This window comes from Eptatretus burgeri, chromosome 17 (assembly GCF_056783735.1).
Source record: "Eptatretus burgeri isolate ZD-2024b chromosome 17, Ebu_testis_v1, whole genome shotgun sequence".
NCBI classification, from domain to species: domain Eukaryota; kingdom Metazoa; phylum Chordata; class Myxini; order Myxiniformes; family Myxinidae; genus Eptatretus; species Eptatretus burgeri.
In genome coordinates, this window is record NC_140977.1 from 54,088,494 (window position 1) to 54,115,477 (window position 26,984).

The 26,984-nt window shown below is 45.6% G+C and overlaps 2 protein-coding genes across 2 annotated transcripts in view; one reads left to right on the top strand and one right to left on the bottom strand.

Moving 5' to 3' along the window:
* The window catches only part of RANGAP1 (Ran GTPase activating protein 1), an 85,796-nt gene extending 66,735 nt beyond the window's left edge, over positions 1-19,061 (top strand). The window contains exons 11-15 of the mRNA XM_085863333.1: positions 9,517-9,612; positions 11,100-11,202; positions 18,305-18,393; positions 18,480-18,601; positions 18,682-19,061. Of these exons, the coding sequence (XP_085719459.1) occupies positions 9,517-9,612; positions 11,100-11,202; positions 18,305-18,393; positions 18,480-18,601; positions 18,682-18,751 (480 nt within the window). The 3' untranslated portion in view covers positions 18,752-19,061. The remainder of the gene's footprint in view (positions 1-9,516; positions 9,613-11,099; positions 11,203-18,304; positions 18,394-18,479; positions 18,602-18,681) is intronic.
* The window catches only part of UTP18 (UTP18 small subunit processome component), a 52,367-nt gene continuing 44,301 nt past the window's right edge, over positions 18,919-26,984 (bottom strand). Inside the window, exons 9-15 of the mRNA XM_085863339.1 lie at positions 26,491-26,665; positions 26,292-26,392; positions 25,987-26,077; positions 24,428-24,545; positions 23,822-23,996; positions 23,455-23,597; positions 18,919-19,027 (exon numbers count right to left, since the gene is read on the bottom strand). Coding sequence (XP_085719465.1) covers positions 19,003-19,027; positions 23,455-23,597; positions 23,822-23,996; positions 24,428-24,545; positions 25,987-26,077; positions 26,292-26,392; positions 26,491-26,665 — 828 coding nt within the window. The 3' untranslated portion in view covers positions 18,919-19,002. The remainder of the gene's footprint in view (positions 19,028-23,454; positions 23,598-23,821; positions 23,997-24,427; positions 24,546-25,986; positions 26,078-26,291; positions 26,393-26,490; positions 26,666-26,984) is intronic.

Below are 26,984 nucleotides of genomic sequence, written 5' to 3' on the forward strand. Positions count from 1 at the left end.
CTGATTATAGATCCGCCAATTGAGAGAGCGACACAACTGTGTGACCTGATCAGACATCCTCATGTCATGATCAAACATCACTCCTATGTTTCAGATGGTCGGGGAATGAGGTATCTCCCGACCATCGAAGCTGAAAGTATAATTACAAAAGCTGCTTCTGGTAGTTTGGTGAAGAAGTGATGAAGAATTTGGTTTTACTTCCGTATAATTCAACATCCCTCTTTATTAGCCCGTCCCCTGCGCAGCAGGAGATGGTGTTTTGCAATCACTTGTGTGTGTCTGTCTATCTGTCTCTCTGGGCCGTAACTTTTTTTACCATTTGAGCTTTTGTCATTAACTTTTCAACAAAGCTTTATTCTGAGAATTGTGGAGAAGACAAATTAATAATTTGGTCAAAAGGTCAACGTCGCATAAAGTCGTCAATTTTCATCCGATTGACTTGAAATTAACCTGGTGTTGGTTTAATGGTTGGGGTGGTGGGCTTGGGATCCTAGGATCCTGAGTTCAAATCCCACTCGGCTGTTGAATTAATACCAGGAGGGGTTGACTGCCTGTCATCCTTCCGAGGTCTGCAAAATGAGTGCCAGCTTGCTGGTATCCTGTGTCAGAGTGGCGACCCGTCCAGGATTGTGCCCAACAGCCCAGGAAAATTGCTTCGGCAGCACCGACGCTCTGCACAGAGTATTGTCCCAATGGATGGATGGACTTGAAATTTGAATCGGGTTTGCATATTGGGTCACTGAATTGGTTCACCAATGAAACGCTAGAAGCCGATTGTTTTGAGGTCAAAAGGTCATGGTCACAATCATTTCCATTTGTTTGACTTGAAATTTGAGCAGGATTTGCATATTGGGCCACTGAAGCCTATTGCTTTTGAGGTTAAAAGGTCAGTCACTTAAAATCAATTTTTTTGTTGTTGTTGGCTGTTTTCGTCACGTTTAGCATATGGAAGAAGAAGAAGAAGTCCGAATACTAAGCTCACACAGACAGACTTTGCATTTTCAGATGCTTCCTCGTTTTATTTTTAATGAAACATGTCAGATAATTATGGAGTTGAAAACGGCTGGGACAATCCACCAAATTTTTCACATTTGATGTGGGTACCCAGGGTCTGGGTACAAAATAAATCCTCCCCACCACCCCTCACCCCATCCCTACGACAATGGAAAGACTAATTGGGATTTTCACCTGAACACTGAGAACAATGCAAGTAGCTCAACCACTGACCCCTGCTGTTGGGAGCGGGTATTGAGAACTATTTTTCACTCCCGGAGGAAACGGGTGTTACTATTACTAAAAGGAGACTCATCCGCTCATCCGTACATTCATGACATGAAGAAGAATCAGGACCTTGAGCTTTAATGTAGCGGTTTCTGCAATCATAAAATAATAAAAATGGTCCCGTTAGAAAGCTCATAATCGATTTACTTTCAACAAAAATTTGCGTTTGGTTAATCATAGGCACCTATTTTAAAAGCCTGTGTTTCTGTATTGAAGAAAAAGATTCGGGAATGGAAGCTTAATGCAATGGTTCGACTTATTCTACGACAGCGAGAACCCTTTAGACTTTAGAAGCACACGGGAGGAGTACGTATAATTATATACTGTACAGTAATACTTCTTGAAGCAGGAGTAAAATTTATGGATACACAGAAAACACAAACAACAACCACAGCCACCACGACAATGGCAACAACCACATGTGCAACTATCAGGGTTGTTTCTTCGTAGTCGTTGTGCCTCCCCAATGCAAATCGAGGGCGAAATATTCTCCACTCTTCCCTGCTGCCCTGATTTGTCAAGGCAGTGTGACCACGGTCAGAGTGCCAATCGGTCTCCATGGTTTGGGCAGTGTGGCCACGTTCAGAGCGTCAATCGGTCTCCATAGTTTGGGCAGTGTGGCCACGGTCAGAGCGTCAATTGGTCTCCATGGTTTGGGCAGTGTGGCCACGGTCAGAGCGTCAATCGGTCTCCATGGTTTGGGCAGTGTGGCCACGGTCAGAGCGTCAATCGGTCTCCATGGTTTGGGCAGTGTGGCCACGGTCAGAGCGTCAATCGGTCTCCATGGTTTGGGCAGTGTGGCCACAGTCAGAGCGCCAATCGGTCTCCATGGACTGGCCTATCTCTATCTCTATCTATATATATATATCTCCAGCTTCACAAAAAACGGGGGGTACACCATCTTTGACAAGGGGAGATCTCTGTTTCGCTCCTGAGAGATTGATCGGCTGTTTCCGTGCTGCGGGCCAGTTCAAGAGAACTGTCCAGAGCTACACAACTACGTGTTTTAAAATAACCTTTTTTCACATTTCACTTCATTTTACATCCTTTTTGAAACTTACAGATAGATATACAATACTGTTGGAACGCACTATTCACAGGGAATACCTCCTGAAAATGCAGCGAATGTCAGAGCATTGGTTTAAAAGAATTTAAAAAAAAATAAAAAAAAAACCGCGAATACGTGAAGCAGGAATGTCAAAGCAGGTCACACTTTATGACCTGCGAATACACGGGGTCCATGAATAGTGGGGTCTGACAGTGCTGTATATTTGTGAAGTGCAACATGCTCTCTTTTGAATAAACCCGTCAGCGAAGTGACGGGTCGGCATGGCTCTTGCTCTCACAAAAAAAATTGCTTTTCTGCACAGCCCAGCTTCTTTCTTCACGAGTCCCATTCCCAGAAGGGACAGGTATTTACTGGTTCAATTAAATAAGTGTTCGACAGTCTGAAAGACGATGCAGGCTATGTGGCCTTTTTTAAATTTCGTTTTTTATAACTATTAAAATAAGTACTTATGATGAAGGTTTCTATGATCATCATCTGGGCTTGGGGTTTGGATGGAATCCTGCTGTGTGTACAGAGGCCTTGTGGATTTATTTATTACTGTTAAAACTGCCTCTTGTCGTGCAGCTCTGTGATCACATAGTCAGTCCAAAATGTAAAACCTTCTGTCTGCTAATGAGGGAGGCCTTTGGTGATAATTTCTTTATTGATAATTATTGAAGCCTTTGTTTTGTCGTGGGTGGAATCAAGATGACCATGTCAAGATGAATATCAGTCGTATGTATACGAGTGTTTCACTACTTCTTCTTGGAGATCTGATGAATATGTGATCAATGAGACTCGCGCCAAGCCGGTCAAACAAAGCAAGTGCGTAGAACTATGTCGTTTGTAGTGCGAGTATAAGGTTGGATCGGAGAGCTGTGTGGGGTTACTCTTATGATTGTAAGCTACCTTGTGAATTCCCATAGAAAACCAAGGATGGTCAAAAGGATGATCTTCATGATTGGTTTAATCTTTGTGCTGATGCTGTTCTGCACGATTTGGTTGCACTTACTTTTTTTTCTTTTCTTTTTTGTATACAGTCATGGTGGAGAGAGTCATGGTAGAGCTCAGGATAGTCATGGTAGACCTGATATGGAATGGATCAGGACATAACGGAACAAAAGGAACTGTAGAAAGATAGAGGGGAAAACACCAACAGCAGAGATGAGGTACAGAATAGAGGAAGGCTTGGACAAATAGGGGATGTGGGGAGGAATGAGGGGAAGGGGAAGACATACATGATGGATAAGGTGGATACAGAAGCAAACCCTCAGTGAAGAAAAACTTAATTTGGAAAGAGGTGGGCTTGTGGGTGCGAGTGTATAAAATCGTACTTTTGGATGGGTGTGATCTGAGATGGTGGTGAAAAGCTATCTTGAACACCTGGAGGAAAGAGAATGTGGAAGTTGGTTCCACATATGTGGGGAAAGAGCAGAACAAATGAGTGGAGGTGAGCAATGATCCTGGATTTCAGCAATTCCACGAGAATGGGGTTGATGGTAGACCGTGTGCACCTTGCAGAAACCTGAGCGGAATAAAGCACGGAGAGAGCAAGGGGTACAGGACTAGAAAGGAGGCGGTAGAAGACAAAGATATCACTAACCTGTCTGCGATAGCAAAGTGATAGACTCTGCCCATAGGCCCGTAGACTCTGCTTCGTTGCAGGTTTCATTAATCTTGGAGGCCTTGGTTTCTCTGGTGTCAAGCTGAGCAAGGCGTATAGTTGAGGTGCCAGCCAAGGGGGGAGAGCAGTACTCCCTCAAAGCTGCAGATGAAAGCCTTATAGTTGTCCGATAAGAGTTCACATGTGCCAAGGGAGGACTTTGCATGACGAAGGATGCCCAGTTGGTGGCTGTCTTTGTAGGCTCAGTTTGCCCAAGAAAGGTCATGGCTGATATTGAAGCCCAAACATTTGAGTGACTGAACTTCTTTGAGAGAATTGTTAAGTCGATAGGAGGGAGTGTCAGGTTTGTCAGGATTGAAAGACATATTCCAAATGTTTGACCAGCTTATGATTCTATAAATGCCTGAAGAAAGGGAAGAGGTTGCCACCTGCCGATCTGAAGGATGAGCAAATAAATCGAGGATTTTTCAGAGAGCAAGAGATCATTTATGAAGATTAGGAATAAGATGGGCTCAGAATACTGCCTTGGGACACTCCAGCCTTGATAGGGAGAGGAGATGAAAGGATTCCATTGAGAGCCACACGTTGGCTACGAGAGTAGAGGGAGTTGGTAAGCCATGTGTGGAGATGGACTTGAATGCCATCGGTAGAGAGTTTGTGGAGAGCAAGGCAGGATGCCAGACTTCATCAAAAGCACGAGATATGTCAAGAGAGACAGCCCTGACCTGATCTCATGTCTGACATTGAGGGCCTCCGTCCATTGTTGGGTGAGTAGAAGCATCATGTCCAAGGTAGAGTGACCAGCTCTGTAACCAAATTGGTGATGTCATATGAGGTTGTTGGAGAAAGGAAGGATTTCCCATCAACCATGACCTTACTGATGATTGAAAGTAAGCTGATAGGTCTGCAGTTAAGGAGATTCATGTTTGCACCTTTTTATGTCATGCAGTGCTATTGGCTGATTTCCAAGCAGATGGATGATGACCTTGGGCAAAGGACAGGGCGAAAAGGGCAGGGAGAGGATGTGCAAGAGCAGCAGAGCAGGTTTTAAGGACATGTGAACTGATGCCATCCCGTCCAGAAACAGTCACAGTCGAGAGTTGAAAGAACCTTCTCCACCTTCTCAGGTGCAAACAACAGACTCCAGGAGCAGTTGGGTAAGATACAGAAGGATGGGTACCGAGAGTGCAGGGTTGGGGAAACGAGAGTTGGAAACAAACTCAGAATTGAGGCATTCAGCCTTCTCAAGAGCAGAGTTGGCTATGGTGCCATTTTAAGAAAGGGAAGGAATGGAAGGGGAGCATACTCCGGACACAGACTTAACATGGCACCTCTATGTTTTAGAGGGGGGAGACAAGTTTGAAAGTTCATTCTTGAGGTTGGACAGATGTTGTTTTCTGGCTCTCCTGAGAGTGGACACACACTTGTTGTGGACTTTTTGTAATGATCTGAGATCGCCTTCGGTTGGATTTGCCTTCCAGGAAGAGAAGAGGAGTTGTTTCAGAGCAACTGCCTCACCACAGGATTCAGTAATACCATTGGTGGGAAGAAGGGTAGGATAACTGCAGACAAGATGGGATGAATCTGTGCATGAGAGAGAGCAGGTTTCTGTGGAAGAATTCCCAGACTGTGTTAACAACAGGGGCTGATATGGGAGACCAGTCCCTGCCAATCTGCTTGAGTGTAATTCCAGACTCGCAGGTGTTGAGGCAGCTCCCTGAGAATGGCCAGAGAGGTATTGACTTTTACATACACATGAGCAGATGAACGAATTGGAACGGAGGAAGAGCAGGAGACATTTGTGGGAAAGTTTGTCATCACCAAGTCTAGGAGGGAGGATTTGCCATTGGGAGAAATCCAGGTTGGAAAGTTTACAGATCGAGTCCATCCCATGGAGTCACAGAAGTCCTTTGCTGAAGTGCCATGGTTGGTGAGAGAGGTACCAACACCAAGCCAAGTTGCATGGTGACAATTGAAACCACCACATATGAGGAAGAGAGAGTTGGCATGAGTGGTTCAAAGTCGGTCCATGTCGTCTGAGAAGGAGATGTAGATGGAGTCGCCACCATTGGGATGACTGTACAACACACAGACAAACAACAGGTGGAAGTGGGTGGAAAGTTGTAGCCAAAGGTACTCCTGTGGGTTGGGAGGTGTAAGATCAGTACACAGATGGTGAGAAATGAAGTTCTTGATCTGAAGTGCAACTCCACCACCAGGGCCTGGTTCAGGTCTTTCAAATCAGAAGGAAACAATGGCTGGGAGAGACATTAAGGTATGAGGGTTGTCCTGTGGGAGGAAGGATTCTGTTAAACAGATGATGTCTGGTTTATCAGCAGCAGCCTGGATTGATATTGTAATGATCAATCGTTGACAGATAGGCCCAAGTTTTTCATGAATGGAATGACAAGTCTCTTCAAATCAGCTTTTCGCTTTAAAAGCCCTCCAAATAAGACGGAGCTTAACTCACCCCATATAACACCAATGGTTGCGTCCAGCTCGTACCCACAGTGCACAGCGAACGACCTACACTTCCTTCTGAGTAGTACCACCACAAAATACTGGTGGACTACAAAACTTTCGCCCAGTGGACCCAGTCCACAAGACAGGAGGAGGAAGGGCAAGTTTGACAGGTATATATATAAGTTACTCGTAGGTCGAATGATCACCACTGATCATTACAATCTACTTTCATAACATATATCACCAACCTGTCAAGTCTGTTAAAAGAAGCTATATATATATATATATATATATATATATATATATATATATATATATATATATATATATATATATATATATATATATATATATATATATATATATATATATATATATATATACACAAATATTGTTGCGGTTGAGGAAATTTGCAAACCACCATTCAGGTCCCATAGGTGAGATATCTCTAAGTACATGTGTAGTTAGCCCAAACCCGTTGTTTAGAGGGAATAAATGTGATTCATTCGGGCTGCGACCCTTTGAGATAGCCGTTTTTCTGTTCTATCTTTATTTTGAACCAACCACGTCTCAACCGCCATCACACAACAACCACAACGCCGCTTCACAACAACGCCAACAGCCACGATCTTTACCTTCACAACTCGCTCCCGCAAACATCACATCACCGCCATTCCAAACGTCGCCATGGCCATAAACCACCACCATAAACCCTCCACCACCTTCACCTCTCCTCCTTCTACCGCCATTCCCGCACCACTTGTGAGCACCGAGCGTCAGACTGTCCTGGGCTCGTACGGGACGCACGCCAAGCCGCGAGTGCAAAATGCGGCCTATCCGAGGAGAATTCGGATCAGGAATGCGACACGCCCACTTCTGATCCGTCCAATCAGCAAGCGCGGGGCGGTTTGGCCCCGCCTCCAGGCGCGTCGGTGTAGAATTGAGATATGCAAATTCTAGGATCAGGGGAGACACGCCCCTTTTCCTCCGTCCAATGGGCGAGCGTGGCTCCACCCCCGAGCTTGTTCTGATCCAGAAATATGCATATGGGTTCTCCTGCCGGCCTATAAAGCGCCGAGCACAGGGCGAATCTGGGCAGAGTCGGTTTGAGAGAGTCAGTTTTGGTCGAGGGTCAGTTTTGGAGGGCAGAGTGTGGCAGCGGCAGGGTCGGTTTGAGAGGGTCGGTTTGAGCGGAGTCGGCCTTGGAGGAGCGGGGAGTCGGCCTTGGAAGGGCGAAGAGAGTTTTGGAGCAGAGTCGGGTTGGAGCGCGGAGTGGAGGCAAAGGCGTACAGGTGGTTTGCTGCAGTCGGCTGAGGAGAATTTGGGAAGAGTCCGAGTAGCTCGGGTCCGAGGCAAGGAAGACTGCGGTCGGCGACGAGGTCGCGGTGGAATCGCTCATCAAGGGACCCAAGCAAGCCAGCTATCCTCTTTCCCCAGTGCATCAACAATTCCCCCCTTTTTCCCCCCCGCGCTGAGATAGTGCGAAAAGGGGGCCCCGTTCCCACCCCACTCCAAGCAGTGCCAACGAAACCCGCGAAGGAGCACGAAGTCGGGGCACCGCCGCGCCACCACATTTGCGGCTCATCACAAAGACACGGGTAGGATCCACCCGGTCTCGCGGACCTGACCGCTCTTTCAGGTCCCGCGCTAATATTGGCCCATAGGCCCCGTCTGCCCCCCTTGTCTTTGAGGGTGACCTTTTCTTTTACTTTTGAGTAAATGTGTTGTTGGCGCCGTCTGTAAAGTAAAACTGTGTAAGTGTTGCCGTGTGTACGCGTAGTCGATAGTATCTCTGCATTGTTGTGTTTCTTTTGTTGCAATTGCTTTAGGTGCATAATTGTTGTAATTATATATGTGTGCTTTCCGTGTGCCGCGGAATAAATGTGCATCATGTTGAACTGTTTTCCCGTTTTGCTTCGTCTTTTCTTGAATTGAATCTCCATCTTGCTTCACGTAAAGGGTTGGTAGTGGGCTTAATACGCCCGATAATTAATCGGAACTGTCGAGGCCGACGATAACACCGCTCGGTTATCCCGATAGTACGGAACGGATCGCTTAAGCGGCCCGTGTCCGGAGTCGACCTGCCGCGAGGTGCGATCGCCCGGTCTACCCTCCGCGTGGGTACTTAGGTAGGTCGAGTTTGGCGAACAACCCTATCCCACGCGGGTGGCCGATTGGCACGATCGTGGTGAGGCCGAAAGGCCCACCCTTGACTGGCTCCCGGCGTTAGTCCGAGAGGGTCACGACAGAATTGTCCGTCCGGTGGGCGACGTGCCGCGATTCGAGTCACGTGGCCGTTCGCACGCGGCGGGCGTGAATTCGCAACAATATATATATATATATATATATATATATATATATATATATATATATATATATATATATATATATATATATATATATATATATATATATATATATATATATATATATATATATATATATATATATATATATATATATATATATATATATATATATATATATATATATATATATATATATATATATATATATATATATATATATATATACACAATATTTTGAAGCTTGGAGAGTGGGTATCAGTCGAGGAGGAACAGTACTTGAAAATAAGCGGAACGAGGCATGCTGGCACCCTGAGGATTATACCTGAACGACACAGACAAATTACACCATACAGCATAACAAGGCACAGTTTCACACGAAAAATTGGCTGAAAACACAAACAGCAACACGTGGACAGAAAATATCAGACATGACCAATCTAGTCTGGAAAGCTGAGCTTTGAGGCAGAGGGAGGAGTTTCTGATCCAACATCCACGTGCAGAAGACCCCGAACTGGAACACACTTTGAGCAATCAACAAAATCCGACCAATCAACTAGTTTTCCTCCGTTGACTATCCTCCTTTCCTTGACCTTTGTTTTCCTGTGCAGGTAGTGCAGCATTCAGGAGTATGCTGCCATTTAGAGAACAAGTTTGAGGTGACCAACCCCAACATCGTTCCACAAACAGGGGATGTGATCATGTCGAGTTGATATTGTGTTATGCCGAGTTTGGGTTTTGTTGATTCAGAATGTAGCGTCCATGCTCGTCTTTGCGTGTCATCCTTTGTGCAGGTTCCAGCTGTGGACTCTTTCCTCAAGTTTCCCTCTCCAGAAAAACTCGTGGCCTTGGGTTCAGAGGCGTGCAACCTCATCCCGCACTCGCTCGGGGTTCGTATCACGTCGGTTGCATGTGTGGTTTAGGAGGGCAAGTTAAGGTGTGCACATGTATAAACACACGGTGATTGTGGATGCATATCTTTGAAGCAAGCTTGAAACTGTCTCGCTTTGGTGTGGAAATGAGTGCATTGCCGACCTTTCACGTGTTTATTCGGTACTTGTATGTCATAGATGTACACCAAAGTGTTCTCAATTTATTTGTTGTGTATTGCCGATGGAGCCAGTTCACTCAGTCCTTTGGATGCTTGCGAGTTTTGTGCAATTGTTGGATTCAAACTTCGGACCTTTTATTCCATAATGTGTAAAAATAAGAGATCAACGCTCGTCGATGTTCTTGGTAAAACAAGATGGCAATAAACAGTCACTTGTTCTGTGGAACAGAGATATGTCATCAACATCCTCGGGAAGAGAAGAGAAAAATAACAGCAGCTGCCGTTCACAGAACACTCTGTACAATATAATGATGCAGTCTGCGGGTCTTTCACGAGGGAGTTTTCAAACGGTGCACCGAGTGCACAAAAGACTCCAAATTGGCGAGCGATGTCCCGTGCAGTCGACGAGTTGATCGGGTAAACTTTAAATGCGTTGAGCAGCAATTTTTGAGAAATTGCCAGATTACGATTTGTGAAATTGCAAAAGATATTTGGATGTCTAGGTAGAGAAGGTATTGAGGGACCTCATGTTTGATCATTAGGTCAACGCAGTAGGGAGCGACAAGAACACTCGTACAGCGCGGGAGATGATCTCTGGTGAAGAAGATTGTGGCACGCGAGTCAAAGCAAGCCAGCATATACAACGGCTTTTATTTACCTTTCTAAGGGGGTGGGGAATTTTTTGCAGGTGGAATTTTCGTGCCCCTCCCAAACTCCCGAGGGTTACTCAGTCGATCACAAAGTTGGTAATGGCCGATCTGACGATCATTCTCTGACTTATGACGATCTGACTCTGACGATCATTCGCGAACCAGCCGGGTTTTCATTGGCAATAAGTGACGTCACAATTCACCTGAGATGGGCTCAGATTGTGGGATTACATCGATGTATTAATGTGTCTGCTCGAGTGGAATTTTCATCTTTAGTGCTCCGAAAAAGTAAAACTTAAAGCGATACTTTTTCTGCTCTGAGATTGGGATTTGGTGACTCGTCTCGTGCTGTTGCCATTGGGAACAAACTTGTTTCCTTCGTCTCAAAAGCCTTTATTCTCTTGGGACTTGAGGAGAATCGACAATCAAGATGATGTCATAAACCCGTGGATTTTTGGTCGTCGAGTGTTGAAATGCCAAGTTGCTCTTCTGCACTTTTTGAAGGCAAATGTAACTTGCTAACGTGATCGAGTGTCGGAAATGTCTTGTTTAAGTGGAAATGCAGACTCTGTACGTTGGGTTCGGGAACACAGGATGTGAATAAGACGCGACGTGTTTTATTCACCTCGTAATGTCACCGTGCTTCAACGATTACCCTTCGTTTGTGTTTTGTCAGGACGATGTGGGGAATGCCAGCCAAGTTGCCGACACCTTCTTGCGGATCACCAGCGTGTACAACCTCGCGGAAAACGTTTCCTGCGCAGTGTTCAAAACCACCGGTGAGGGATTGGTATTTGCGGTCGAGTCGATCTCAGAGAAGCTTTCTTCCACCGATGTCATTTCCTTTTCGCACCTGTGCCGTTTTGGTGACTGCACGGCACAGCGGATGGCAGATTGGTGGCATCAGTACGTTTTGTTGCGGCTCAAAGGAGTTTGTACAGATTTCTGGAACGAATGCGGTGACAACTCTATTGGAGAACAAACAACAGATAAGCTGAGAAAATTGTTGCAAATGGAAAAAAAAATGCGGTTTCTCCATGAGGTTATTCCTCATCCCTTCACCCCTTCCCATTTTTTTTGTTTTTTTTCTCATTTTCCACATCAGAACCGAAACTAAAATGTCACTCGGTCGAGTGCATACCTCCGCCTGAACAGTTTACGTTTTGTATCCACGAATAGGCCAGATCTGAATCCGGATCTCCAAAAGTAATTGCCTTGTTCTTGTCAACCACCCAACTCATCCAGAAAAATTTCGTCCAAATCTATCCATAACTGTGAGATATCCTTCTCACAATCAAACAAACAAATAGGTGTGAAAACATGACCTCAGTCCACCTTCGATGGCAGAGGTGATAATTTTACCCAGATTCCTCTGCACTCCTCACTCGTGGATGGCAACTGGACCTGTTGGTATCGGTGCTTCACGACTCGTTTTCTTCAGGGTATTTGTTCGAGAGATGCCCGTCTCAGAGGGAAAGTCGGCATATTTACACCAATTTTAAGAATGGTCACAATGCTGACCCTCTTAACAATAGACCAGGATCTTCGACGCAAAAATAATAAAACAAATTTATCATTATTGCATTGGTGGAGACTATCATTACTGCAAGACCAAAACTCATCTTATCCAGTTTGGTTTCCACCCAACCAGTTAGATCCTGAACATGCTGCTGCTTCAATGTCAACAACAGATGGATTCCCTCCATATCTATCAAGAGATCAGGGTGGTCTCACATGCAATTGATTATTGTCTCGGATTCCGTGGTATCATTCCCTTCCTGGATAGATTGTGTTTGCTCGCAAGCAGCTAGATGCATTCCCTTCCTGTTTGCTCGCAACCATGCCAGGATCCTGTGAGAGATCAATCATGTTTCTGACAACGTATCAACCTTTGCATCCCTCCTACTGCCACCCCCCCCCCCGGCCTTGAAGAAAATCCATTTCAGCACCTTTTTTGGCATAATCACTCCTCCAAATAGACAGCAACATAATCTATCTGCTGATCTTGAGAAAATGCTTTCTCGACTTTAACCAACAAGGTTACACCATCGACTCCAGTTCTGGGTTTGGAGCGTTGGCAGGTCTCCTTCGGGGCTCCCTGCTGACGATCTCAAAGTTAAGTTTCCGGTCGTTATCTGTCCCGTTTTAACTGTTTATTTTCTCACCTACATGTTGCTGTGTGTTCCCAGTTTGGTTTTGTTTCAAAAACAGTGCTATTTTGTGAGATTGTCGAACTTGTCTTACTGGGTGCTTGAGGCCTATTTTTGAGGCCTACCCTTTGTTCCCCTCGGTGACGATCGTGTTTATTTGTTTTTTCTCCCCATTATCTTCAATTTCTATCTTTCCCACTTTCTTAACGTCCCCCATCCTTCCCAACTCATTACTATTATCTTAAATCCAAAACAAAAAAAACCCGCTACCATTCTCAGATTCTTCTTCTTATTCCTCCTCTTCTTCTTCCTCTTTTTTTTTTTTCTACAACACTTCCATGACCTAATCTGTTGAAAACTCTCTCAAACATTAATAATAATAAAAACGATCTCTTATAATGCTTCATCTTCCTCTTTCACACATGTGGTTCTCTTTACTGTATCATAATGCACTATTCTTCTGCTATTTAAACAGACTGCTCTCAATTCAACCTTTCCTTCATACCTTGCCTAAAAAATCCAACTGTTACAGCGTTTCTTCTCTCCATTCTCTGAATTCACCTTTATTGCATCCATCAAGAAATGTATTTAATCCCATAACTGACCTAAAACTTTTAAAAACCCCAGTTTGCTATGAATGTTCGCTTTCCATCAACCATTCTTTTTTTCCAACTTCAGTGCCAACTCACTCCTCTCACCCCTCACTCTCAAAGCAACCATCCAACTCTTCTCCCTCCAAGCCTCCCTCTCACCTCTCTCAAAAACTCCCCCTCACCTTTCTCCCACCATTCATCCCCCTCACTCATCCTTCTCAAAGTTCCCCCCTCCCATCCACAAAGCTGCCTCCTTCCACTGCCCTCTCACCTTCATATCTTCAACTGCCTTCATCCCCCTCTCTTGTCCCCCCCCCCCCCCAGCACCCCACAGCCCGTTCTCCTCCTCACTCGGCCCCCTCCCTCCCCCTATTCTGCAATCCCCCATACTCTTTCAACAACCCTCCTTACCCCCCTCGTCTCTTGTCCTACCCTCCCCCACCGCCTGCACCCAAAGCCTCCTCCCCTACCTCTTCACTAAAAGTATGGACCTCAAATATCCGGGGCCTTCGCTCAAACCTTTCAGATCTTTCCATTCAGGTTACCACTGACAAACCAAACATAATCTGCCTAACAGAAACTTTCCTCCCCCAAGACGTGTCTGACTCCCAAGTATCTCTCCCCGGTTACTCCCTCCTCCGGTTTGACAGACCTGAGCCTCACCCTAGTGGAGGAGTTGCTCTCTTCATCAAAGACTCCATTCCTCACTCTCCATGCACTGCCCTCACTGCCCCACACCCCCAGGAATACCTCTGGCTACGGCTTCCCCTCCACTCCCACCCCATGTTTATATGTGTACTGTACCGTCCACCTAACAGTGATGACACCATCTACACCTCACGATCTGAAAACATGGACCAAGTTCTATCTACTCATCCAAACTCTCTCTTCCTCATATGTGGTGACTTCAATTGTCATCATGCCAGTTGGCTAGGTGTGGGTTGGTACCTCTCTCACCTGTCATGGCACCTCAACAAAAGCTTTCTGCGACTCATTGGGACTGACTCAATCTGTCAACTTCCCTACCCGGATCTCAACCAATGGTACTCCATCTCTTCTGGATCTGATTTTGACAAATTTCCCTGACAATATCTGCAGCTCTTCCTCCGCTCCAATCGGTTCTTCTGACCACGTCCTTGTCAAAGTGGACATCTCTCTGGCTATTATCAGAGAACCACCTCACCGCCATCGAGTCTGGCATTTCACTCAAGCCGACTGGCAGGGTCTCCTATTGCTACTTTCTCCAACATCAACTCATCCTGGGAATTCTTTCAAAGAAACTTGCTCTATATCATGCACAGATTTATTCCCTCTCGTCTTCAGTTATCCTCCCATCCTCCCGCCCTTGGTTCACTGAAGCTTGTGGTGAGGCAGTTGTCCTGAAACAACTTGCCTTTGCCTCATGGAAAGCAAACCCAACTGAGGGCAATCTCAGTTCCTTCCATAAAGCTCAGAACAAGTGTGTATCAACCCTCAGGAGAGCCAGAAAACAACATCTTTCTCATCTAAAGTCTGAACTCTCAAACCTCTCTCTCCCTTCTCAAAATCCTGGTGGCGTCTAATCAAATCTGTTTTGGTGTATGTTCCCCCTCCATCCCCTCCCTTACCTCAAATGGTAGCACGGCTGATACCGCACGCGAAAAAGCTGAATGCCTAAACTCGGTGTTTGCAGCTAAATCTTGTGTCCAAAACCCATCACTTTCTCTACCCACCTTACCCAGTCGCACTCAACTGTCCCTGGACTCTGTGTCCTTTTCTCCTGACAAGGTGGAGAGCTAACTGTCAAACCTTGACTCAGATTCTGCAACCGGTCCAGACGGCATCAGCCCACGTGTCCTCAAAGCCTGCTCTTCTGCTCTTGCTCACCTTCTCTCTGTTCTATTCACCCTCTCATTTGCTCAGTCATCTGCCATCTGCTTGGAAATCTGCTAACATCACTGCCCTGCACAAAAAAGGTGCAAAAACAGATCCCTGCAACTACAGACCAATCAGCCTTCTCCCAATCATCAGCAAGGTTCTGGAATCCATCATTGTTTGAGACATCAAATCCTTCCTCTTCTCCAATGGCTTGATTTCTGATCATCAATTTGGTTTCAGACCAGGTCACTCTACCCTGGATATGCTGCTTCTGCTCTCCCAACAATCGATGGTAGCCCTCAATGCCATACAGGAAATCCGAGCCGTATCCCTGGACATATCACGTGCTTTTGACAGTCTGGCACCCTGCCCTGCTCACCAAACTCTTCCTATGGTATCCAAGGCCATCTCCACTCATGGCTCACTGACTTCCTCTCCTGTCGCAGTCAACGTGTGGCCCTAAATGGAGTTCTTTCATCCCCCCCTTCCTGTCCAGGCTGGAGTTCCTCAAGGTAGCGTTCTGGGCCCTGTTCTTTTTTTCTGGTTTTCATCAATGATCTCTCCGACTCTCTGGAAAATCCTCTATATCTCTTTGCTGATGACTCCACCCTCTGCCATACCATCGGTCATCCCTCAGACCGGCTCGCAGCAGCTTCTTCGCTCACTGCTGATCTGGATAAAATCACAAACTGGTCCAACACGTGGAACATGTCTTTCAATCCGGACAAATCTCACACTCTCAATATGTCTCTTCGAAAGGACCGTTTCAAAGCACCCCCCCCCCCCCCATTCACTTTCTCAACAATCCTCTGGAAAAAGTCCTTTCTGTCAAGCTTCTGGGTCTCACTATCTGCCATGACTTTTCCTGGGAAAGCCACATTTCAAACCTCACCTCCAAAGCCAGTCGCCGACTGGGAATCCTCCGTCGTGCAAAGTCCTTCCTCAGCTCACCTGAGCTCCTGACCACTTACAAAGCTTTTACCCGCAGCCGGATGGAGTACTGCTCTCCCCTCTGGGCTGGTGCTCCTCCCTCCCACCTTTCTCGGCTTCACGCTGTAGAAACCAAGGCATTTCGGATCATTGGCATCTCCCGCAATGAGGCTGTCTTTGGTCCTCTCACTCAATCACCGCAGGTTGGTCGGTGGTCTTTCTGTCTTCTCCCGTCTCCTCTCCAGCCTCGCCCCCCCCCCCCCCGCTCTCTGCGATCTGTCCCCACCACATTTCCGCAGGGCGCTCAAGGTCCACCAACAACCCCCTTCTGGTAAAACTACCAAAATCATGAATCACTGCTCACCTTCACTCTTTCATTCCTCTTTTTTTTTTCCCCACCTTTGGGATAAACTCCCTCACTCTATTCATTCCCATTCTTCCCTCCAGGCCTTCAAAACAGCTGTTCACCACCACCTCTTATCATCCCCCATCCAAATCCTCGATCTTTTCTACCCCCGATAATCCACCCAAGGCCACCTCCTTCAAATTCCCTGCTTTCCTTCCTGAAAATCCCTGTAATTTCCATCTTCTATTCCCCATGTTCCCCGTCCCATCCCTCTCCCTTCCACAGATCTCCGCATGTCTCTGTTCCCCGCTGTTTTGTCCTTACCACTCCCTCCTCTCTTGTCTCATGCCGCCCTTGATGTGTGTTGTGTGTTTGCTCTCATGCAAGCCTCGACAAGGTATACAAAAAAATAAAAAACAGGTGGAGAAAGTTTTGTCTGGCCTCGACTCTCCATGGGCAATGACCCGAGACCGCATCGGTACACTTCATCATTAACCCTTCTCTGCCGTTCTTGCTTCCCCTCTTATCTTTCACCCTGTGGAAGTCGGCAAATATCACTCCGATCCACAAGAAAGGCACAAAAGCAGATCGTATGAACTACAGACCAGCAAGCTTACTTCCAATTACAAGCAAGTCATGGAATGCATCATTGCTGCAGATGAAGTCTTTCCTGTTTGCAGACAGCCTGATCTTCGACCATCAGTTTGGATTTGTCCCGGTCAACTCTGGACATGCTTCAAGAACGCTTGGAGGATCAGTGTCAGACAAGAGGTGAGAACTGTCTCAAGGAAATACAAGGAAAACAGAAAAAGGTGGAGGCCATTCAGTCCATCGTGCCTGCAAATGGATATATCTTGGGCATTCGACAGTCTGGCATCCTGCTTTGCTTCCCAAGCTCTCTGCCTGTGGAATACAAGGTCACCATCATTCCTGGATTTCTGACTTCCTCCATTCACACAGTCAACGTGTGATGTCATCAATGGAACCCTCTCCTCTCATCTCCCAGAGGAGGCTGCAATTCCCCAAAGGCAGTGTTGATCCTCATTAACATTAACGATCTCTCGAATGCTCTGTGAAACCCTCTTCCTTTGTTGCACACGACACACATCCCAGAAATGGAGAATCAGAAGTTACCGAAGTTTGCAGGAATTTTTTTTCTTCTTCAATCAATATAAAAGAAGAAGACCCTCTTGAACGAGACGGCGCAAATGGTTCCCGTTGTAACGAGTTCAATTTCCTGGACTGATTATTGAAATTCAGAGACGAGAGAGTAATTAAAGATTGCAGACGCTCGCCAGGGCTTTTGTGTGGTGTTGTAGAACTTATTTTGGACGGACTGATAGTCACTAATCAGTTTGATGGCCCACAATGCAGCACGTGGTGCCTTTGGTGTGTGTGTGTGTATGTGTGTGTGTGTGCGCAGCCTGTGGCTCCTGGTTTGCATCATTGATGGGAGCATGCCTGTGCTGCTGGTGCAGTGCCCCCCCTCCCCCCTCCCCTTGTAGGTTCTAGCAGGGATTTGTAATTTGTTCAGGCTGCCAGCGAATACTCACCGACTCTTCGCGAAGGACACCGTGCGATCTTTAACGTCCACCAACTAATGCTGCCAGACGGGACACCCGGTTTAACGTTTACGTGCCTTTCCTGGGAGTTGAGGTTTCCGACTCGGTGATGCGATAACATTTTGATTTGGTCTGTTCTTGCGTATTTAACTCCAGGTCCAAACAACCTCCGGGAAGTCGTTCGATTTTAATTTTGAGGAGGGTGGGGTGGTGGTTAAAGTGATGACTCATGTCGGTGTACCTGGACAGTCCCCTCCCCGGCTGCCTCCTCAGTTAAAACTATTTTCGATCCAGTCGGTGTTCACTTAGAACGTTTTTGGTGGAAGTTATGAAATGACAATAAATACAAGGAAGGAGTTAACGTAATAAACTCCACAAGGATAAGTTGTGCGGTGTGAATGAACATCAGTGCTCACAAGGATGGATTTAATTGTGTTGCGCAGATTCACTTCTCACGAAAGCTTTTCAACACACGGAGTTCCAACAGGATTTGTTCGTATCACACTTGCTGGTCCATTTAGGCCTCCTCAAGGTGAATTGGCTTTGCTTTTCTCTGCCTTTACCTTATATCGTAAGGATGGATGATGGATTTTTTGACGTGCGTTTCCTTACGGGCAGAGCGAGACGTCCGTTCGACCGATGAGCAGCCTCGAGGGCCCTCTGCTGGTGTTGGCACACGTCGCAAGCCAGCCTTACTTCCCGCACAGCCTCCAACCCATCCTCACTGCTTTCCTCGCAAAGTAAGTGCCGTGCCGGCACGGTTGGACACAACTACACCTCCAACTGCACTTGCACCCATTTTCGTCCTCTTGTATTTCAGGCCAAATCAGAGATTGGAGAAACACAAGGATGCCTGTCACAAACTGATGCAGGCCTTGCAGAAGCCCTGATTCTCATCTCGATTTCCATGCATTTTGTATTCACTTCGTTTCACCGATAATGGGATCTCGTTCCGTTGCCTTTTTTTTATTTTTTTTTCTCAAACCTTGAAACTGATTTTGTATTAAAGATATTTATGGCTCAAGTAAAACTTTAACCACAAACCCAGAAGTGAAAATAATTTTAAACAGCTTTATTGATTTTTGGAGATGTTACAAAAGTTGATTTTTGTATCATCGAATGTAAAAAAAAAAAATGAATTCTAAAAGTTCTTGTAATGTTTCAACCTGCAAAACAGAAAATAAATAAATGAATAAGATGCATTTGCAAGGTTTCACAGGATGATTTCCCCCCTTCCATTATGGTGGAGATTGGAATGGGGGAGTGGGAACATGGTGGCATGGAAGGAGTGAGGGGTCTTAGGGTGTGGGGTATGACTGAAATGGGAGGGAGGTGCGGCTGGTGAAGGGTGATCAAACGGAGGGAGGGGAGTAGGGTTAAGCAGGAAAAGAGGAATGCAGGGAGACAAGTGTAGGTCATTGTGTAATTTGGTCAACTTTTCATATAGAATCTGGAAACTTGTAATTTTTCAGTTCCTATGTTTACAGTGAACACAAAAACAGCTGTTTCCCATTTTTTTATGCATAAGCAGTCACCAAAATCCAAAATTTGAGAAATCGCCATATTTTACCCATTATAGCACATTCAGAGATAATAAAAAATATCTGTTCAGCTTAATTTAACCCAGTTAGGCATTATTTACGAACACCCCAAAAGATGACAGCCAAATATGCACAAAAAGGACGTTCTGTAGTACTGAACATACAATTTGAATGGATGTGCAAATACAAAACACAAAGATGCTTAGGCATACAGTCATGCGCCACATAACGACGTTTCGGGCAATGACGGATCGCATATACGACGGTGGTCCCATAATCGCATTTATGACGGTAATCGCATATACGACGGATCTGCCAGCTCCATTATAATGGAGCTGAAAAATTCCTATCGCCGAGTGATGTAGCCGAGATAGCGCTGCCAGTCATATAAAAATAGCACATACAATGATGTACACTGTACAGTACATAATGATAATAAATGACAGTGTGGCCCCGTTATAATGCGATCGTTGAGGTCCATAAAATGTCATCGCGAAAAAAGCAGGGTCGGCTTTCAAACTGAACCAATGTTTGCACGTTTACCTTCCAGCAAGTAAATTACCTTTGAATTGAAGAATTCCGCGAATAAATCGTTGTTACAGTCGAAGTTAAAACACAAATTTATTTTTGGTAAAGCTTTTTATGTTATTAAAACAATCGCACTGTTCCGAAAATATATATCACAATTGACAGGTGCTCGTTTCTTCATTTGTAAATTATAACATCGATGCAATGATTACATATTTATAAAATCCAAACGCTATTTATTCACCTTTCTATAATCGATGCGAGAGGAGATTGTAAGCTGCTGCTAACAACACCCATGGCCGTCATGAACAGCACAGAGGTAAAACTAACGTGTCTTCCGTCTCTCTTGGATGTGTGTTACAATTGCCGACAGTATTCAGTACAGTAACATGCTGTACAGGTTTGTATCCTCGGAGCAATAAGCTACACTCTATAGCCTTGGTGTCGAGGTTTGTATAAGTACGATGTTCGAAAACGAAAAAAATTAAAATATGATGTTCGCACAACAACGACGTCGGTGAGGGCCCTGTCACACCTTGACGTTTTAGCCAGCGTATGGCAACGTATCAAAATGTATGTAAAACGCTGGCGTACGCTGAACTATTGATGTTTTTTTTAAGTTTTGGGCGTATAATAACGTGTTGGACGTATGCATAATGTATTAGTAACGTACACAGAACGTTTCAATCACATACAGATAACTTATACCAACGAATGCTGAGCGTGTTGTCGGCGTTCACAACCTATGCCCAACGATACTCTAACTTAAGCATAATAACGCGGCAGCGTATCGCCGACGATCACGTGGCGTAAGCTATTAATAGGCTGCGGCTCGAAGATTCAAATCATAACCGCACGAGACATCGAAGTGTGAAGCCGCTGTCACACCTTGGCGTTTTAGCCAGCGCATGCCGACGTATGAAAAATTTGCCGAACCAAGCTGGCACACGTCGAATACGTTATGGGTAAGTTTTGTATACGTTAAGAGCATGCTGGCATACGTCGAGAAATTTTCAGCATGTTGAAAATTTCTCGACGTACTCTGCGTATGACACACGTTCCGCATACGCTGGCAGAAGTTGTAGGCACGTTATGCGATCGTTGACACACGTTACTCATGAGTCGAAACAGGTCGACGTAATGGTTTGCGTCAGTGTTCCAGACTCCCTGGTTTTTTCATTTTTTTTATTTTTATTTTCTTCGGTATGACGATGATGTTGACACTTCGATTTCGAGTGCGGTTATGATTTAAATCGTTGAGCGGCAGCCTATTATATTATATTATAACCGCACTAGAAATCGAAGTGTCAACATCACCGTCACGCCGAAGAAAAAAAAAAAAAACACCAGGGAGTCTGGAACACTGACGCTAACCATTACGTTGACGCGTTTCGACTTATGAGTAAATTGTGTCAACGATCGCCTAACGTGCCTACAACACGTTACTCATAGGTTAGAAATAAGTTTTGGGTACGCTAAACATTACCTCGACGTGTTTCGACTTATGAGTAACTTACAAGTAACGTGTGTCAACGATCGTGCAACGTGCCTACAACTTATGGCCAAGCGTATGCGGAACATGTGAGTCATACGCTGGCATACGTCAAAAAATTTCAAGCATGGAAAATGTCTAACACCTCGGCGTACTACGACGTATGCCAGCGTACTACGAAAAAAAGCCAGCATACTACGACGTATGCCAGCGTGCTCTTTACGTATACAAACTTACCCATAACGTATTCGATGTGTGCCAGCGTTTTAGCCAAATTTTGCATACGTCGGGCATATGCTGGCTAAATCGTCAAGGTGTGACAGGGCCTTTAACGACGCATTTCTCAGAAAGTAACCCGTCGTTAAGTGGCGCATGACTGTATATAATTATTTAGTCATCCAAGTCCTCATTTTCCTCATCATCGCTTGAATTCTCATCAATTGCGACATTGTTGCATGTGTCCTCAGCTCCTTCATACTTGCAGAGCTCTGTACAGGCTAGATTATGTGCCTTACAAGAGCACCATCCACTGCACTTCCTGGCGACACAGGAACACTTCACAAGTTCCACCACAGCCTCCAGTGCTGCTGGAACTTTTGAGACAAATGGGACATAGTGGCTGTCCTCCAGTTGTCGCCATCCCAGAGTAACAGGATCCAGTAGAATTGGTACGGCTACTAAGTCTTGCAACCATATGTTGGCTTGTAGGTGTGCGCGCAATATATGCTCAGTGATACATCCTTGAGTCGGAAGTAGCTTCTCCACACCTTGGTTACCCTTCAGCTGCTTGAACATGTGCCACCTCAGTGCCTTGGCTGATGCAAACCCAGAGTTGAACAGCTGATGCACAAACTTTTCACATCCAGACAACACCCCCGGTGATGGGTACACTCCAAAACCAAGACCAGAAAGAGCACAGATAACATCTTCGCCTACCTTCATGAAGACTTTGAAGCATGATGACTTCCCCTTTCCTTTGATGTGACCAGTGGAATCACTACCAGTGAGTGCATGCAATACTGGCAATGCTACTGCTCTTTCTGCACCCAGAGCAACATAGATGGGCTTGAGTTTGATTTTTCGTCATCCATCTCCAGTGCCCATGATGATAACACTGTCTGGCTTCAGATCAGGTACTCTTCGCAGAGCAAGCACTAGCACATCAGTATCACAAGAATATATGTGCACAGTATTGCCCAGATGACTCACTGCAACTGCATACAAGATCAACAGTGTATCAGCTTCCTCCTGTGAACATCAGAATGCTCACCATGTTTGGCTGGGAAGAAAGTATGCCTTTCTGGGTGTGTGTGGTGATCGGTACTTTGCACAATCGAACAACTTTTTGTGCAAGATACAACACAATATTGGCTTTTGTTTCCTTTGTGCTCAGAAATGACGAAGTCTTTAATGCATGTAGTATCGTCTACTTTATACCCCTCGTCCTGTGTTCTCCCTGCCGTACGAAGCTGTCTGGTTCTGTCCTTGAGCAAATTAATGATGCTGTAGTTGTCAAATACTAGGTATGCATCCATGTAACCAACCGATTTACCATCAACAGTTCGAATAAAGTAGTCCAACAGATCTTTTCAGGTTTTAATTAACACATAATTAATAATTTTTATGTAAAAGACACTACACGTATATCGTCTAAATATGCAGGATCAGGCAAAGATATCAGAGTGGTCATATTGATGAGTGTTAGGGATTATGATTATGATGTCTATAATTATAGATCTTCTACTGCATACACTGTGTCTGAAAATACGAAACAAAGTTTATCAATTTTTATCCATTTTCGTCACTCACTGGCCCACCATCTTGGATTTTTGTCATGAGCAATGTTTGGAAAAATTGGAAACAGCTGATTTGTAGTCCTATGTGATCTTAGGACGTGAAAAAACACAAGTTTCCAGATTCTATATGAAAAGTTGACCATTGTATGAATTGCTATATTACAACATACACGAGAGATGGTAAAGGGAGAAGGGGGGGATTGGGTGGGAGTGAAATGGGAGGAAGAGGGTTATACCTGTACAGTCTGGCTTTTCCCTGCCCGGATGCAAACCCCAAGTATCCTCCACCAGGTGAGAAATTCAGGCTCTGAGGTCTCCCCAACCCCTTTTTCTCTTTTGCTGGGAAATTTGAGAATGCTGATAATGACCTCATATGAACCTTCAAACCACACACGCAAAGGTCGAGTGAGTGAGGGTTTACCGACAAAATCAAAACATCCTCAGGTCTTCATTTGAAATGAAACTTTTTAACAAGATCTACCCTCAGACTGTCACGCTTCATTCACAACAATCTGGTCGTGTTCCCCCAAAAAACAAGCACCCGGTTCTCTTTAAACCTTCGACCGACATGTCGTTGGGCCCACGTGTGCGAGTCAACATTACCAGTCGAAGGGCGTTGGCCTTTTGCGAAGACGCGGTGGCGAGCATTTCCCCAGACGGATGGAAAGCAAGCTGGTTGACGGAGGTGACGAGGCCTTTGAGAATCTTAAGGGGCTTGGGGATGTGTGTCTGCAGGCACGAATCCTTTTGGTACACGTTCACAATGCCACTCTCGGAGCTGTGGGAAACAACATACGTTATCATAGCATACAGTTTGTCTTCAAAAGGAAAGCACAACATAACTATAACCACAGGTCAGCATGTAATGGAAGACAACACCACCCAAGGCAGAGGAAAGTGATCTCCGACTCCTGTGCAAAATCTAAAATTCCACTTTCTGCTACCAGGATAACTCGAAAGGCCAAACCTGCTCTCAAGAGGACAATTTCAATGAAACACCATTCCATTGCATAACGAACATTCCTCATCGATGTACAATCTCCCTTGTGTGTGTGTGTGTGTGTGTGTGTGTGTGTGTGTGTGTGTGTGTGTGTGTGTGTGTGTGTGTGTGTGTGTGTGTGTGTGTGTGTGTGTGTGTGTGTGTGTGTGTGTGTGTGTGTGTGTGTGTGTGTGTGTGGAAAGGCTTTGGGTTTACGTGTGTACTCGGACCCGCAGGCGAGGTAAGTGTCATTGACTGCGATGGACGTGGTGTCATTGCTTCCGTCATCTGGGAATCTGTTGATGCACCTCCTCATTCCCACGTCCCAGATGTAAACCTCACCGCTGTCTGTTGGGAGGGGGGGACGATTTGATCAGTTTCCAGTTATTAAATTTAACACTTCAAGCACAAATGGGTGACGATGCACTGAAGATTCGACATTTAAATTGTTGGGGGGTTTGTTACTTACGAAATCGAAAGATTTCGTAGGTTTATTGATCACTTCCGTCATCTGTGTTTGTGTGTTTGTTTGTCGGCACGATAACTCGAGAACAAAAGAAGCTACCAATGTCAAATTACACCACGTGATTCAGGAGGGTGATGGCTAGCGCTGATTAGATTTTGGTCAAAATCGGTCAAAGGTCAAGGTCACAGTGAGGTCAAACATCCAAAACATTCGATTTTTGATGGTTTGGTACAGAATCATCTTAGAAACTTCTGGTTTGCGTCGCTACCTTCTCTAGAGACAGTTTTTATTAGACAAGGTCAGAGGTCAAGTTGACGATTTCGTAAGTACCAGTCTGTGACTGCTTGTTTGTTTTTTTTGTACAACTTGATTCCAAATGGTTCTTCAACCAAATCAGTGACCTTAACACTCTGGGCCCACTTCACTGTGTGTACAGGAAGTTGGAATTGTGGGGGCATGGGTGTGCCGCTGCTAAGGAGGATATTGGGACCATACTCTGTGCAGAGCGTCGGTGCTGCTTATGCAGTCTCCTTGGCTATTGGGCACAATCCTGGACGGGTCGCCACTCCGACAAGGTATACCAGCATGCTGGTACTCATTTTGCCAACCTCGGAAGGATGACAGGCTGAGTCAATCCCACCTGGTGTTAATAACGACAGAGACGGGCTCAAACTCAGGACCCTGAGGTCCCAAGCCAGCCACCCTCACCATGAAGCCAAAACCAAGCTTTACATACTCTTGTTGGAGCATCAGTGCTGCCAAAGCAGTTTCTTGCCAAGTTATACCAGGTGGTCTGCCATTGCCTTTCCAGCAGTAGTTAGAGCAGGAATTTGTAATTTGTTTTTGGTGCTGGAGATAGCTCGCCTACTCTTCATGAAGGGCACCATGGGATCTTTAACGTCTACCAATTATTCCGGCAGATAGGATGACCGTTTAACGTCCATCCGAGGGACGGCACACTTTGAATCACCCTGCTTGTCAAACAGTTGAAAGCCGAGTCGGGATTTGAACCCAGGCTGGACAGCTCGCAGGTGACTGTGCACACCTCCTCAGCGAACCTGCCAGTCCACTTTCTTTTAAAATAGACCATGAACTCTGTGGGATGATTTTGTGCCTCACATGAGATTTTGCATTCAGTGCTTCGTTATTGTTTGAAAAGTTGTTAAAATAAAACTAAAATCTTTAGTGTGTCATGGCTTCCCAGAATAACACTAAAGAAACAATATGACTGGTCAAGACTTTTAAACAGGTTGGTGGAGGGAAGAGGAGGGGGCAGAGGTGAAGGGGTGAGTGTAATATGGATAATGGAGGTTGCACTCTTACTGCTGGTGGTGTATAAAGTTGTTCCATCCAAGGAGAATGCGCTGCTTGTTATCTTGCCATCAACCTTCACACGTCCCACCAGCTCTGTTGTCTGCAAATGAAAGTTATGCCCCAAAGCTCGGTCACTTCTATCTCCCAAGTGCTGAAGACCACAGTTGAGAATGGGGGAACTCAGACGGTTGGGTTCAAACGAGCAGCCACCGGAATACAAGCTCAACACAATGAACTCGAGCTCACACCACACATCAGAAGGAAAAACACATTTATCCTGGGCGTGGTATTTGTGCAATGATCAGCTTTGTTACCTTGAGGCTCACAAGATGGGTGTATCCCGATGTGCCCTCAATGGCCATAATCTTTCCATCCGGTGAGAGCTCAAATCTCCGAATGTAGCTTTCCTGGAGACCTGTCGGAATACAAACGCAATGTGCGTCAGAATGCTGCACCACTTCCAGCATTGCAGACACAGTGTGGGTGTAAAACAATACAACAGAGCAAACGTACCCCTGATGCCGCGCACTCGAGTCACGCTGCCGACAATCATGTCGTAGCAGTAGAAGGAGGTGCTACGTATGGTCGTGGCCATTAGAGTTGAGCCGTCGGGATAAAAGCGTGCACGGACCACTGGGAACTTTTCGAGATGCACCGTCTGTATGATCGGGTTTGTTTGCCCGTCCACCTGTCGTGGGGAGAAATGTTCATAGAAACACACGATTCCACATCCAGGTAACATTGGGTATCGAACCACAAGGAATTCCATTCACCCCTCTCTCCCCCTCCCCCTAAATACTTTAAATTGGCAATTGTCAATTTGATTGGTTCTTCTGTTGAACCAAGCTTCGAGCAGTCTTGCTTCCGTTTGATTCCCTAAATGAAAGAGCACCATCCGTTGGTTAGATGTTAAGCCGGGTGTCACATTGGGCATTCGCCAGACTTAAAGAGACCCCACAGTGGATTTCACAAAGAGCAGGTGCGTTATCTCAGACACCCTGAACGAT